The sequence below is a fragment of the Grus americana genome, chromosome 18 (assembly GCF_028858705.1).
Source record: "Grus americana isolate bGruAme1 chromosome 18, bGruAme1.mat, whole genome shotgun sequence".
NCBI lineage: Eukaryota > Metazoa > Chordata > Aves > Gruiformes > Gruidae > Grus > Grus americana.
In genome coordinates, this window is record NC_072869.1 from 7,053,476 (window position 1) to 7,065,973 (window position 12,498).

The following is a 12,498-nucleotide window of genomic DNA, read 5'->3' on the forward strand; positions in this document are numbered from 1 at the left end:
AACATGCAAGTTGCTACAAGACCTCATAAACCCTTCAAATTACTGAGAAGCGGAAGAACCCCCGAGGTCCATAAAAAGAATTACCCCCAATAACAAACAGAGAGCTGGTTTTGAAGTCAGTGATCCCAGTGATTAACAGCTCTGATGACTTCCATTAGCGTTGACTTGACTCCTCCAGTCTCCAACAACAAACCGTTAATAAGAGTAATTTCTGCTTAAGCAGGAGCTAATTGAATACAGCACGTGCGAATCTATAGGGCACCTCATTTTCCTACCATGGGAGTGCCCCATGCAGCTGCAGAGCTGAGAAATTAAGTTGACGCTAGCTACAAGCCCTGCGTTGGGCAAAGCCAGCAGACGCCGAGGGAGGGAAAGCCTCGCTGCGCTGCCAAAGCTTTGATCGCTTGGCTAAGAGTAGCTGGCACAGGGCTGGAGAGATGTGTAATGGAGTTAAATAGAGACATGGGATACGCACCAAAGTGGAAGCGGAGATGTCTCCAGGAAGAGAAGACCGTGCATGAAAGCGGGACCTTGCAAGCTCCTGAAAAGAGCCTGGGGCAGACGGAGGTTGCGCGGGGAAAGGCTATCTCGTTGATTTAAGGAACGCGCACACATGCGTAAGTGCCCTCCTGAATCAAAGCCTAATGAATCGGATTCATATGGGGAAGCATCTAATTAGAAATTTCACCACAGAAAAAAGGCCACAGTTGGAGTAAAGCAGCCGGGGTGCAGGATTAAGGGGGTACAGGACCGGTTTGCATCGGTGTGTGACGCAGAGAGCCCTTGGTGCAGCACCTGCTGCTGCCTGGATGTGGGACATCTCTTTGAGTCCCTGCACTCACAGGAAACAATTCAAAAGAGATACCAAAAATATTTCACAAAAAAAGGATTCTCTTCCTTCCTGACACAAATCCATGCACATGAAAGAAGGCAAAATTTAGATGTCCTGGATCGACCTGACGTGGAGGTTGGAGGAGACACGGTGCTGCCCATGACCACCCTATGTATGCAGCCAGAGAAGGACGAGCTGGGCAGCAGGCACCCTGCGAGCTGCAGCTCATCCCCAGATCCTCCACAGCCTCCTCGGGAGGCAAATGAGCACTTGGCAAGATCTTCTTTTGGCACAGAGGGATGTCAAAGGAGCAGCCTGACAAATCTGCAGCTGCCCTCCACCACTGCTGCGGCCAGCAGCAAAACGTTCAAACTTGGCTTGAAACGGGTGGAGAGTAGGATGCTCTTGACCACCAATTCCTGGGAGCAAAGTGCTTCTAATCCCCAAGACACCCTTATTTCTTGAAGCAGCGCTCACAAATGGATCCAGACCTGCTGCCCTCCAGCCTGCCCAGGACTTTGCGCACTAGAACAGACTCAAGCACCCCAAGACCTGGGGCACCAGCCTGCCAAATCCCCGCTGCTCAGCTCCGTTACACCACTTCCCCATGGAGCAATCAAATTTTCCTCCCACATGGAGAAATCAATCAGTGGGTGTCACGACAGCTAATAATTTTCAGTTACCTTCTTCCCTGCACACTGAATTCAGGCAGAAGCAGAAGTACATAAATATCATTTGGGTGACTTTTATTAATGCTTGAACCTGGAGCCTAATGGCTCCTCCACGCCGGCAGGTTTTCTAACCCTTCACCTGCCCTCTCGATCATCCTGGATACCTGAAAATTTCACGTCCTCTGACGCTGATTAAGACGACTCCCGTGTTCTCCAGCCTTGACTGTTTACATAAATAGACATTTTAATGCATTTTGCCAGCAAGCTTTCCTTTGACGCTTTGGCACAGATGGTTGATATTTCCATGCCACAGCAGCTATTAGATCGTAATGTTACTAGTGACAACTTTACATCATCCGTACTGTGTACGCTCCGGGCCCCTGCAGTGGGATGCACTAGGAATTCAGCTTGAGATATTACCATGGGCTTAGGCTGCTCCTGCCTTCTGCAGATGGAGTTTGCACACCTTGGGTTGGGGCACTGTTGCTTTATAGATTCCTACAACACCTTGCTGTAGCTGGGGGTACTCCACCAGTTTTCCTCCTGCTAGGGGGATGTCAAGCATCGCCTCTTCCCACTTCCTTGGGTGCTCTTCTCCTTGGGTGCTGTCCCTGAGAGTCATTCACCCTTGTCATCGCTCCAATTGGCTTTTAAAAGTTAACAAACGGTTCTCTACAGGTCTGAACCAATTTCCTCTTCCTTCCTTCAGAGACACCAGTGTTTTGCATCAATCTAGATCCAAGTCCCCACAAGCTCCAGCCATGGATTTTAACTGAGCGCAGCTCTGGGGAGGCCAATGCAGGACTCGCCAGTCTCTTTCTTGTTATGTTAACAATGGCAAAACACCGCAGAGACGGCGGCTGAAATTCAAGCGCTATTTAAACAAATGAATATGTAGGGTATAGTTCATACAATGCGAGTTCAGACAAGGAAAATCGGAACAGCCAGGCAGCTCAATGCGAACCAGATTTTAAAAACAAAAACAAAACCCCAAAGCCCTTCCTCAAGGAAGCCCTTGCTGAATTCTTTCCCCTGCTGAGGAGTCCAACATCACGCCTTGTACTAAAGCCTTTGCATTTCACTCCAAGGAAGGATTTAGAGGGGGGAAAAAAAAAAAAAAAAAGAAAAAGCAGCACATTATGGAACACAGTCTGGCTTACAGCCAGGGCTGGGGGGAAAGCAGCACAGAAACCCTCTGGTTTAGCAGCACATTTCACTCCTGCTCTATGGCAGAACAAGCTTTCGCAAAGCCCTAGCCCTCTGAACCCGCAGCGCTGCAGAGTCTCAGCTTCCCTAAGGCGAATCAGTCAATTGGTTCAACAGCGTATTTAAAATCCCCCAGAGTCTACCTTTAAATCACCTTTATATTCCTCTACCCAAAGCTAATAGTTTCTACCTGCATTTTGCTTCATCTCCGTAGAAAAACAAGCTATTTAGCAGTCACATTAATAATCCACGGCAATCTGGTTGTCATTTCCCTGATGGAAAATTTCACACTGCTGCCCAGCAGCCGTGACATGGTGAGTGCTATGTGCACCTCCAACCACTCCGCTTTCCTCTCGCTAAACCCAGCGGTCGTGAGGAAGGCCAGAGTCCAAGCAGGATGGGTGGGAAGGATGGGCAGAAAATGCAGAATTAAGCTCGGTCAGGTGTACGTAAGGCTCAGACACCTGCAGGAACCAGGGGGAAGCAACCTGATGCTGAGTGAGAAAGTCAGCAAGCTCATGTCAGAAGGAGCTTAGAGAAAATCCAACTCCTGAGCCCTCAGCCATATGATGGTAAAATTATTTGGTGACAATGACTTTACTGTGGAAGGTGGTCTGTGGAGAGGAGCTTTGGGATGGAAGGACTTAAGGTAGGAGGTGAGCTCCTGGGGACATGAACTACTTTGCTATGTGCATCCAGCACCCCTGGCCATGGGTGCTCAGTCTGGGCAGGTTGACTGATGGTTGAATGCAAATAAACAGCAAGAGGTGGGGGTCAGTGTTTTCAACACACTCCCAATTTCCACTCATTTTGATGTGTCTTCAAACCACCACTTTCATCCTAAATACCCCAACCTGCCCTTCTCCGGTTGATGAGTCTGTTAAGCGAGTGACTGAAAGACTGTTTCAGTCTTCTAGGCATTGCCCAAGAGGAAAAGCAGGTCTCTCCAGCATGCCTGTCCCAAGGTGAGACATGAAGCCTCCAGAGGAGCACACTTCCCTCCCTGGCTATAATGAGGACCTCAGCTGACCATGTTTTGAAGTCCAGGATGCTCTGGTGGTCCCAGAGCTGCTGAATCCCACCCAATACTGCTGGGGACAGATGGGGGGGTAGAAGCCTTCCTCCTCCCAGAGTAACCACCAGCCCATCCTTCCTCTCACACAGTAGCTGCTAGCGTGTCCTCTCCCCTCTGGCAAGGTGCTGGTAAACAACACAAGGCTTTTGACATGGCACCATAAAACAGGTCCTGAAAGTATTTATCCTAATATAGCCCGGTGTGCCCAGGGTGGCCTCATGTGAAAAGCCCAAGAGGTAAATATTCATTAAATAAGCAGACAGCTTAATATAGAATGTCACAGAGTCAAGTACACTTCGAGCCCCCTCACGGCTTTGCAAACAATCAGCCAATGAAGATAAATTTGGCGTGGTTGATCACTTGCGCTTTTAGGAAAGAGTCTTCTAAAAGAAAAAAAATCACACGTTTCAGTGTTTATAATCTCTGCAGAAAGGCCTGGTCCAGCACTTCTCCCTTCTAATTCCTGCTCTCATAACTGTCAGATTATGAAACAGCAGACTATAAGCCTCCCGAGTTTACCGAAAAACACCTCTCTGCTCTCTGCCGCCACTTTGAGCAGATGAACTAATAAAAACAAGCTCCGCTATTCACTCCAAATGCCTGGGAGAAAGGAATCTGGAACAGTAGTAGCTTCATAATACCGCCAAAGAAAGCAACCACCCACAGCGTCTGGAGTCCCCCCACGCTTATCAGCTCCCTTCACCTTGTTACCCAAATATCACCACAAAAATCTGCCTCTTCCCATCCAGCTGCCTGCTGGGACGCACCGCTGGCCGGCGCAGAGGCCAGCACCAAGCCAAAGTGTTAAGGAGCCGTGCTGCCTTTAGGGTGTTTGATGATGGGAGCTTGCTCAGCCACCCACCCCTGGTGGGACGGTCCCCCTGGTACAGGCACAGGAGCCTACACCAGCATCTCCCAAAGATGCTCCTGCTAAAGGGCAACAAGCTTTGACAGTCCATCCCTTGGACAGTGGCAGCAAAGACATGGTGGATCTGCTTTCACCTCTCAGCCAGAGGAGGAATAAAACTGTTTATACACTTCCTGAGCCACCTCCCCCCCAGGTTCTTAGGAGATGATCTTCCCAATATTATTAAATAAAGGTGGAATCACTCAAGCTTCCCCGCAGAGCTTCCACCAAGGGCAGCACACGAAGGTGAAACCTGCAGGACTTCAGAGCGCGTCGCTGCTTAATGTGTACTGAAAACAACGGTTAGCCAGCCAGACTGTATTAGGACGTCAGGGAGAAGGTGCTGGCTGGAAGGGACACATTTAGCACAGCCACGTCTCGTTGGCGTTCGGTCATCGAGGCATTAATACCACGGGAGGACACGGGAATTTGGAGCCGGTCTGCAGCCACCACCGCTGCTACCGGGAGCTGTGGGAGAAACGCCTCTGCGTGCAACAGCGAGCGACTCTGCAAATACAAAACGTGCCAGGAAGGGAGAAAAGTAAACAGCCCTGACTCGAGATGCACGGGAGCTCCCAGCAAAGGCTGGCACGGGGACAGGGGTGGCCGTGTCTGCCTGGGAGGGGAGAGGTCTGGCAGCCCAGGAGAAGCACCATGCTGGGCTGGCCAGTGGGAGCCCTCAAGCATCGGAGGGATGTAAACAAGGTTTTGCAGCATCTCAGCATCCCCGCTAATAAACTCGTCCCCCCAAATCCAAACGAAGCGCACACCTGCAGCACCGAGCCGTCCCATGGCTGCGGCAGGACCAAGGGCACCCTGCCAGGCGTGCTGCCGGCAGCAGCCACAAAACCCACGTGAGACCAGACCGTGTAAAAGGCTCTCTAAAAGCAGAGCTCTTGTCATCCTTATGGAGATGTTTCAAGAGGAACGTGGCAACTCCTTTTCTTAATGACTATATATAGGGAAAAGCTCTGCTAGGTGACAAGCGTGCGAGAGGCTGGAGCAGCGGCAGCCTCCTGCCTGCAAGGACTCAGATAATCTAGCGGAGGAATAGCCAGCGATGAGTCTATTTTGGACTCGGCATGCTGTTGCTGGAGCATTCACTGGGGAGGCAAAGACATTTGTTACCTCCTCTCCAGGGACCGCAAATTCAATAGACTTCCCTGCCTGCACCTGCACCGACCCCGGAGCTCGCAGCCGCCGGCAGCGCCGCTTGGACTGCCGGGCTGGCACAAACCCAGCGGCAAATGGCTGCTCCCTCTCCTTGGCCCCCGCGCCGCAGAAACCAGCAACGCACGGTGCTGCCCATGTGACGGCGGTCTTGGCACGGTGCTGAGCATCCCTGGCAGGGCTGGGATGCGGGAGCTCACGCAGCCCGGTACCAGCCAGGGTGATGGCTGCCTGCAAGCTGGAAGCAGGCTCAGAGGAGAAAAATCAGCCCCGCTCTGTCCTGGGGCCCTTCCTACAGCACCCCAATGCCTCTCACCCCAAACCGTCCCACCGGCGGCCGGAGTCGGACCCGTAACACCTCCCGCACCCCCGCTGCGCCGAGAGCCGCCGGGACAGCGCTCACCTGCTCGTGGTACTCGATCCCCATGCTGAGCGTGTTGATGAGAATGGCCACCATGATCCCACGGCCAAAATATTTGCTGTCCACGATCTTCCGGAAGGTCTCGCACACCACGTACCAGAAGGCCAGCACCCGGCTCACTCTCCTGGCCCGGGCTCTGCCCCGCTGCGGGTCCCGCTGGTCACTGTAGTGGGCGTCCTGCGTGAATTCGTAGACCCCCTCGCTGTCTGAGTCGGCCGTCTCGTTGTCCGACAGCTCGGCCTCGCTCGCCAGTGCCTTGAGGCAGTAAGGGCAGCTCTCGGGGTTGCAGGAGCCGCCGTCCAGCTTGCTGCAGGGGCTGGAGATCTTGCAGGAGCTTTGGCAGGGACCTGAAACGCCAGAGGGGCAGGGCGGCCTGTCAGCCGGGACAGGGGGGCTGTGGGCAGCCACGGGAGCAACCCCCCCGTCCCCGTCAGCACCAAGCCGTTGCCCTTGACGTGACAGGCAGTTCCTAAGGGCAGAAGGGCTCCTGCTGGGACAAAGAGCCCTAGGCAAAACCCGGGCTCCCCAAGCGCCTTCTCCCCAGTTACAAAGTCCTCTTTGCTGCCCCAGGCAGACACTGCCGCCAGCCCGGGACCCCTAGCCCACCTCGTTATACCTCTGGCCATTACGGCTAGGACAAAGCAATCAGCTCCCCCCGCCCTGCCAGGCTCCGGGCTGTAATTAGTGGGAGCGCCGCTGCCAGCAGCCTCCTTTCCTGCTCCCGCTGTTTGCTGCTGATCCTCCAAAACCACCAGCTTCCCCCTCCACGCGCTGCCCCCAACACAAGCTCCCAGCTGCCAGGTGGCTCCCGGGTGCCAATACCAGCGGGATATTCCCCCAAATCCCCACCAGCTGGCTGCCAGGGGAGAGGCTATCTGCAAAGCACGCTCCTGACTCACACACAGCAGCATGCAGCAACGCTAATAAAAACCCGGCATTAAACCATCTCAGAGCCCAGCTTTGTGTATTTAGTCTCTGAGCAGCTCCGGGCTGGGGGCAGGACTTGGTCTCTTCTCCGCACAGCTCCTGGCTGGAAAGGTCAGTGCTGCTGTGGTGGGGTGGACACGGCATCGATTGCCTGGGAAAGCTTGGCCAGAAATGCTTCTCGGAGACTGAGAGGGTTTGGACTAGACTGGCCCAAGCTCCCAAACCTCAAGATGTGGAGGGAGAAAGAGCATCTTGCGGTGAAGGTATGAAACCCCCAATCCAGGAAAGCTGCATTCGGTGTCTGGCTCTGCTACAGGCTTCCTGAGCAAATCACAGATTTTTAACACTCGGCGTCTGTGATTGCCAATGAACACTCTGCGAAGCAGCCAGCCGATCCCCCCCGAGCCTCGGGTCCTGCAGGGAGTGGAGCTACAGGGAGGGTGTGCTGGGGCTTGGGTCATTTAAATCTGGAAGGTGTCCATCCCCAGGCTCGGCAGCGGGCAACACAGCCACCACCAGTCCCCGTGTTTCAGCGAGGAAGGGACGTGGCCATTTGGAAGCGGCCAGGCTGGGCTTCAGCTCTCCTTGGGGTTGCCGAGCCCAGTTCTAGCTGATTTGGGGAGTGCAGGGATTTGGGCAGTGTTCCCTGTAATTGCAGAATAAATTGGTTTGGGGGGGAAATGAGGATGGGAAAGAAAATGGCTTCATTGAAAACATTCATTTCCCTTGGATTCTTGCAAGTATGAAGTCTGGGAGGTTGAAACTTCTCTCCTGTTTTGGCTATAAGATGCATTAGGTAGGTCAGAAGATTCATGCTGGCCTCACCTGGAAAGCCATCGCCTTTCTCCGTAACATGGACTGAAAAGAACCCTGCAAAGATTCAGAAAAAGAAAGAAATTAGGTCATAGCTTGTATTTCTGCAAGGCAACCCCAGACTGACGGCCAGCCCAGGCTCACCCGTGCTCTGGGTCTCCAGCAGCTTGTGCATGGTGCTGTATGGCCCGGGCGGGATGTTGAGGCTTGTCAAGGTGCTGCTCCCGGCACCGACCGCCGCCTCCCCCAGGTTCTTCTCTTTCAGCATCTCGTGGGAGGTACTGGGGTGCACCGTGGGGTACACCTTGCTGCCCACGATGTTCTTGGGGACACCCTCCGGGCTCGGTAAGCCGAGGCCCGGCTGCGGGAGGGATGACCGGCAGCGCACCGGCTCAAAGTGGCAGTCGGCGTGGTAGATGCTGTGGACGGACTCGGTGTTGCTGGGAGTGGCGCTGGGGGCCCCGTGGGGGTTCGATGCCAAGGGAGGGAGCATCAGTCGGTTGGTCCCATTGTGCAGTGAGCTGGTCTCCACATCGCTGATCTCCGGGCTGGCACGGGGTGCCCGCAGGTTCCCATTGCCCAGGTGATAGTGGTGGTGGTGGTGGTGATGGTGGTGGATGAGGTGGTGCACGGAGGACCTCTTCCTGCTCCTGCGCTTCCCGGCATGCCGGTCAGCTCCCGCCTTGCTCGTGGGGCTGGTGAGGAAGCCCATCCTCACGCCCGCCACCCGGTACACCTCCACGAGCTGCTTGCTGCCTTTACGGGCAATGTAAACCAGGTACTTGAGGAGTTCATCATAGCAGCTGCCCGGCTCTGAAAAGCTGGCAAGGGTGCTGGCGTTGGACAGGTAGCGAACGCGTTGCTCCTTCATCAGCTGGCTCTCACGCTGCTTCGTCTCGGAGAACTGCGTCGCTATCACCACCAGGCAGAGGTTGATCATGAAGAAGGAGCCCACCTAAGGGGACAGGAGCCATCAGCCACCTCAGGGTGGCCATGCCCACCCCATCGCCCTTCCTCACCCCACGCCCCAGCACAAGGATCAGGGGGCAAACCCCAGCCAGCCCCATCTCCCGCGTCACCCGGCAGGGACCACCGGCCGGGACCGCCATAGGGCTGACTCACCCCCCAAACCCCCACCCCAGAGACTCCCACGCCAGCGCTCCACGGAGGACATCAGAGATCAAAGACGAGAGAAGATTATTTTGACAAAAAGCTTTTGCTCTTTTAAGATGGTGTTTTTCTCTCTCTGCAGACAGCGGTTGTAATTATCACAATTAGTGGCATTACGATGAATGCTCTGAGCCTTCCTGATAGGAGCGTTTTTTCTGGCAGTGTGTGGGCAGCTTGCGAGCAGATCCCTTTCCCCTGCTAACGGGATTTGCGGGTGACTGTTACGCAAGGGCATCAGCAGTCTGTACCCACAGCTTGGAGATTTTATTTCCAGCCAGGGTTTCATGAGGTTCTGCCTTCTGCAGAGCCCAGCTCGGCTCACAGAGAATTACTGACGTGCTAACGGGCTATCACACACTGCTAACGTTACTCGCACGGCATCTGGAAAAGTACTGCTTGCCCTTCCTCTCCGTTGTTTCAGGGATGCTGACAGCAAGGGATTGGTTCTTTTTTTTGGTGAACCAGAAAAAGCATCATGGACTAAACGACCTCCTACCTTCTCATCAGGGTTTGAGTCCTGGTTTGATGAGGAGCAGAAATCCCCACAATGGCCTAATGGACGACGTGCAGCTATTTTGCTGGACTTAGTCCAATTAGAGAGGAAGAAAAGGACTCATCTCACTTATCTCAGATACATCTGAGTGAGGCACCTAATGATCCTTTAGAGTCAAGAGAGAAATAGGCACATCAAATCTGCAATGCATCTAATTTATTTTGGATGTCTACCTTTGGAGGAGATGAATCACTCCCTTAAAGCACCTATTTTTCTCCCTTGACGATAAAAGGAGTCTAGACAACGAGCTCAGCCAGTCACGGTAGACAATTCTGCTTGCAAAGATGAAACCCATCATGGAGCCCACCCCTCAGAAACCTTTTGTTGGTTCCTTTGTGGGTGGTCTCGGATGATGCTGTGAAGCGTGGGTGAGCTGTGGGCAGTAATCTCTTCCCTCCTCTCTTAATGTGCTCTCTGAAGTTTGGGACTGTTTTCCTGAAATGTCCCCTCTGCACCAAGGACCCAGCCAGCTGGGTTCTTCAATATGGGGGAATTTCTGGGCAGCCTCCCCTTCCGGAGCTCAAAACCTGATCGGGGAAAATTGCCTACTTTTAAACTTAAATTCAAGGTGGCAACTAAGGGAGAGGACCTTGGAGCACAAGGAGAGAAGTAGTAGAAGCAGCAGCAACGGAAGTGTATCTACCATAGCTTAAGCATATCTTTCCTTCCTTCCTTCACGTTAGCAGCAAAATGCAGCTGCAACGCAATGCCATATTGAAGCTGCATGTCTTCCAGCAGGCTGGTTTCTGCCCCTCCTACGTGGCACCAGAGTTTTATTCACTGTATTGTCTGCCCTGTTCCTCTGGGTCACTCCACTCTGCCCTCTCCAAATGCCAGGAGGTCCCCCATGCTCCCCTAAGGCCACTCACAATGATCAGGAGGATGAAGTAGATGAAGTTGTAGAAGGAGTGTGCATCCATGACAAAGTACATGATGTCCACCCAGCCTTCCAGGGTGATGACCTGGTGGAGACAGGAAAGGAAAATGAACCCATCAAGGTTCAACACCAAGTGCACAAGCAACGTTTCTCCTGGCTGGGTCATTTCTGACATCCCACAGCTGGTCTTGGTGCAGTACAAGACACTGAGGAGCCAAATCCTGCTCCGACCAATGCCAATAACCACATTTCCAGCTGCCCAGGCTGAATCCAGCCCTTCTTTTCCAGCTGAACTTAAAGCCCACTACTGCATTTTGCAGAGGGAAGAGCAGTCTCTAGGCTCTGCTCCACATCAGGATGTTCTTCCTGCACACACACACACACACACAGGATTTGGAGATGGGTTTTGTCCATGCATGTGTGATGGAGGCATCTTCACAGGAGGCACTAGACTGTATCCCTGACATTTTGAGCACCCATGCGCTACTATAGAAGTGCCTGCTGGTGCAAAATAGCCCCCAGGAGTGTGACTCTGCAGCCCCTGGGAACATGCTGTTGGGGGGCATGACTGGCTGTTCCCCACCTCGTGACAATTTGCACACAGGGCTCACCTGAAATATCGCGATCCAGGCGTAGCCGATGTTATCGAAGTTGATGGCTCCCTTGAAGGGGTTGTGCTCCCCAGCAGAGCAGTTGGTGTAATACTGGTTCCAATTGACACAAGACGTGTTGGTGGTGTCATTGTAGGAATAATAATCCAGGGTGCACTCAAGACCCTCTTCCCTCCGTGTTGGGATGCTCCGGCAGTAGCGCATCCCGTTCTCCCGGGGCTGGGAGCAGATGAAAGGGTTCTCGTCTTCATTCTCCGTCTGGTAGTATCGCTCCAAATCCACCATGTAGGGGCTGAAAGAGTCCAGACAGGGCTGGGGTTTGCACATCGATTGCAGGCAATCTGATGAGGTAACAACTGTAACAGCAAAGCCTGACACCTTTTATTCTGGATCTTAAAGTGTTGTTTGTTTGTTTGTTTTTAAAGGGATCCCCTTGAACTTTCTGCAGCCCCACTGGGTGAGATGATGTCCCTAACTGGGTTTCGGCAATCTGAGGCAGTGCACTTGGCCGCTCAGCAACCCCTCTGACGATGTCACTAAGAGTCACTCCATCTGGAAGTGCTCTGGCTTTGACTTCAGGGCACTAAGAGCAGGATTCAGCCCAACAGGGCTTCTCTGAAATGTCTTTGCTGCAGGTGGAAATCAGTCAAAGCTCCTGTATCTCCTGTGCTCCTGGAGATGCTGCGAATGGCTTGGGGAGACTCTATGTACAAGGACCTCCCAAGCTTCCTAAAAACCAGAGACAGGACCTTCATCTGCATTTCCCAGTGCCTGTTCAGCCCATAGATAAACTCTAAATTCTCTCTGAGGGTGGCCTTACCTCAGCAAACCAGGCAAAAACACTCTGCAGGGAGATGAAACAACCCATGGCCAGCCAGAAACTGGCTTCTTGCTCTGCACACAGCTATCTCCTTAATGCTGCCAGGACTCCCACTAAAGCTTGCAAAGATATTTTTAAGCCTAGTTCAGCCCCGTTAATTCCTGCAGAATTGCCTTTAATACCCTTCAAAGCTTATCTAAACCCCTGGAATTCTGGCTCAATTAAACAGCACCCAAACCTGCGGGTCTATTGGATTTACTCAGTGGTGAAGCAGTCCCTCTGCTCTCCTGCCACGTACTTAACAGGGACGTACCCTGGTAATGACTCTCCCAACTGCCCTTTGAGGGCATAACCTACAAGAGGGGTGACAGTTGATTAGGAGATGCGTGGGAGAGGATAAAAGGTGCATCGTGCCAGCTCCAGACCTGAGAGCCAGCCTAGCCAC

The 12,498-nt window shown here is 53.1% G+C and overlaps 1 protein-coding gene across 15 annotated transcripts in view; it reads right to left on the reverse strand.

Annotated features, from left to right (window-relative positions):
• Window positions 1–12,498, reverse strand: part of CACNA1G (calcium voltage-gated channel subunit alpha1 G) — a 151,497-nt gene that overhangs the window by 76,598 nt on the left and 62,401 nt on the right. For all 15 annotated transcript variants that reach the window (XM_054846273.1, XM_054846271.1, XM_054846272.1 and 12 more), the window contains exons 6-10: window positions 11,234–11,525; window positions 10,615–10,707; window positions 8,167–8,977; window positions 8,035–8,079; window positions 6,265–6,629 (exon numbers count right to left, since the gene is read on the reverse strand). In XM_054846273.1, the coding sequence (XP_054702248.1) occupies window positions 6,265–6,629; window positions 8,035–8,079; window positions 8,167–8,977; window positions 10,615–10,707; window positions 11,234–11,525 (1,606 nt within the window). The remainder of the gene's footprint in view (window positions 1–6,264; window positions 6,630–8,034; window positions 8,080–8,166; window positions 8,978–10,614; window positions 10,708–11,233; window positions 11,526–12,498) is intronic.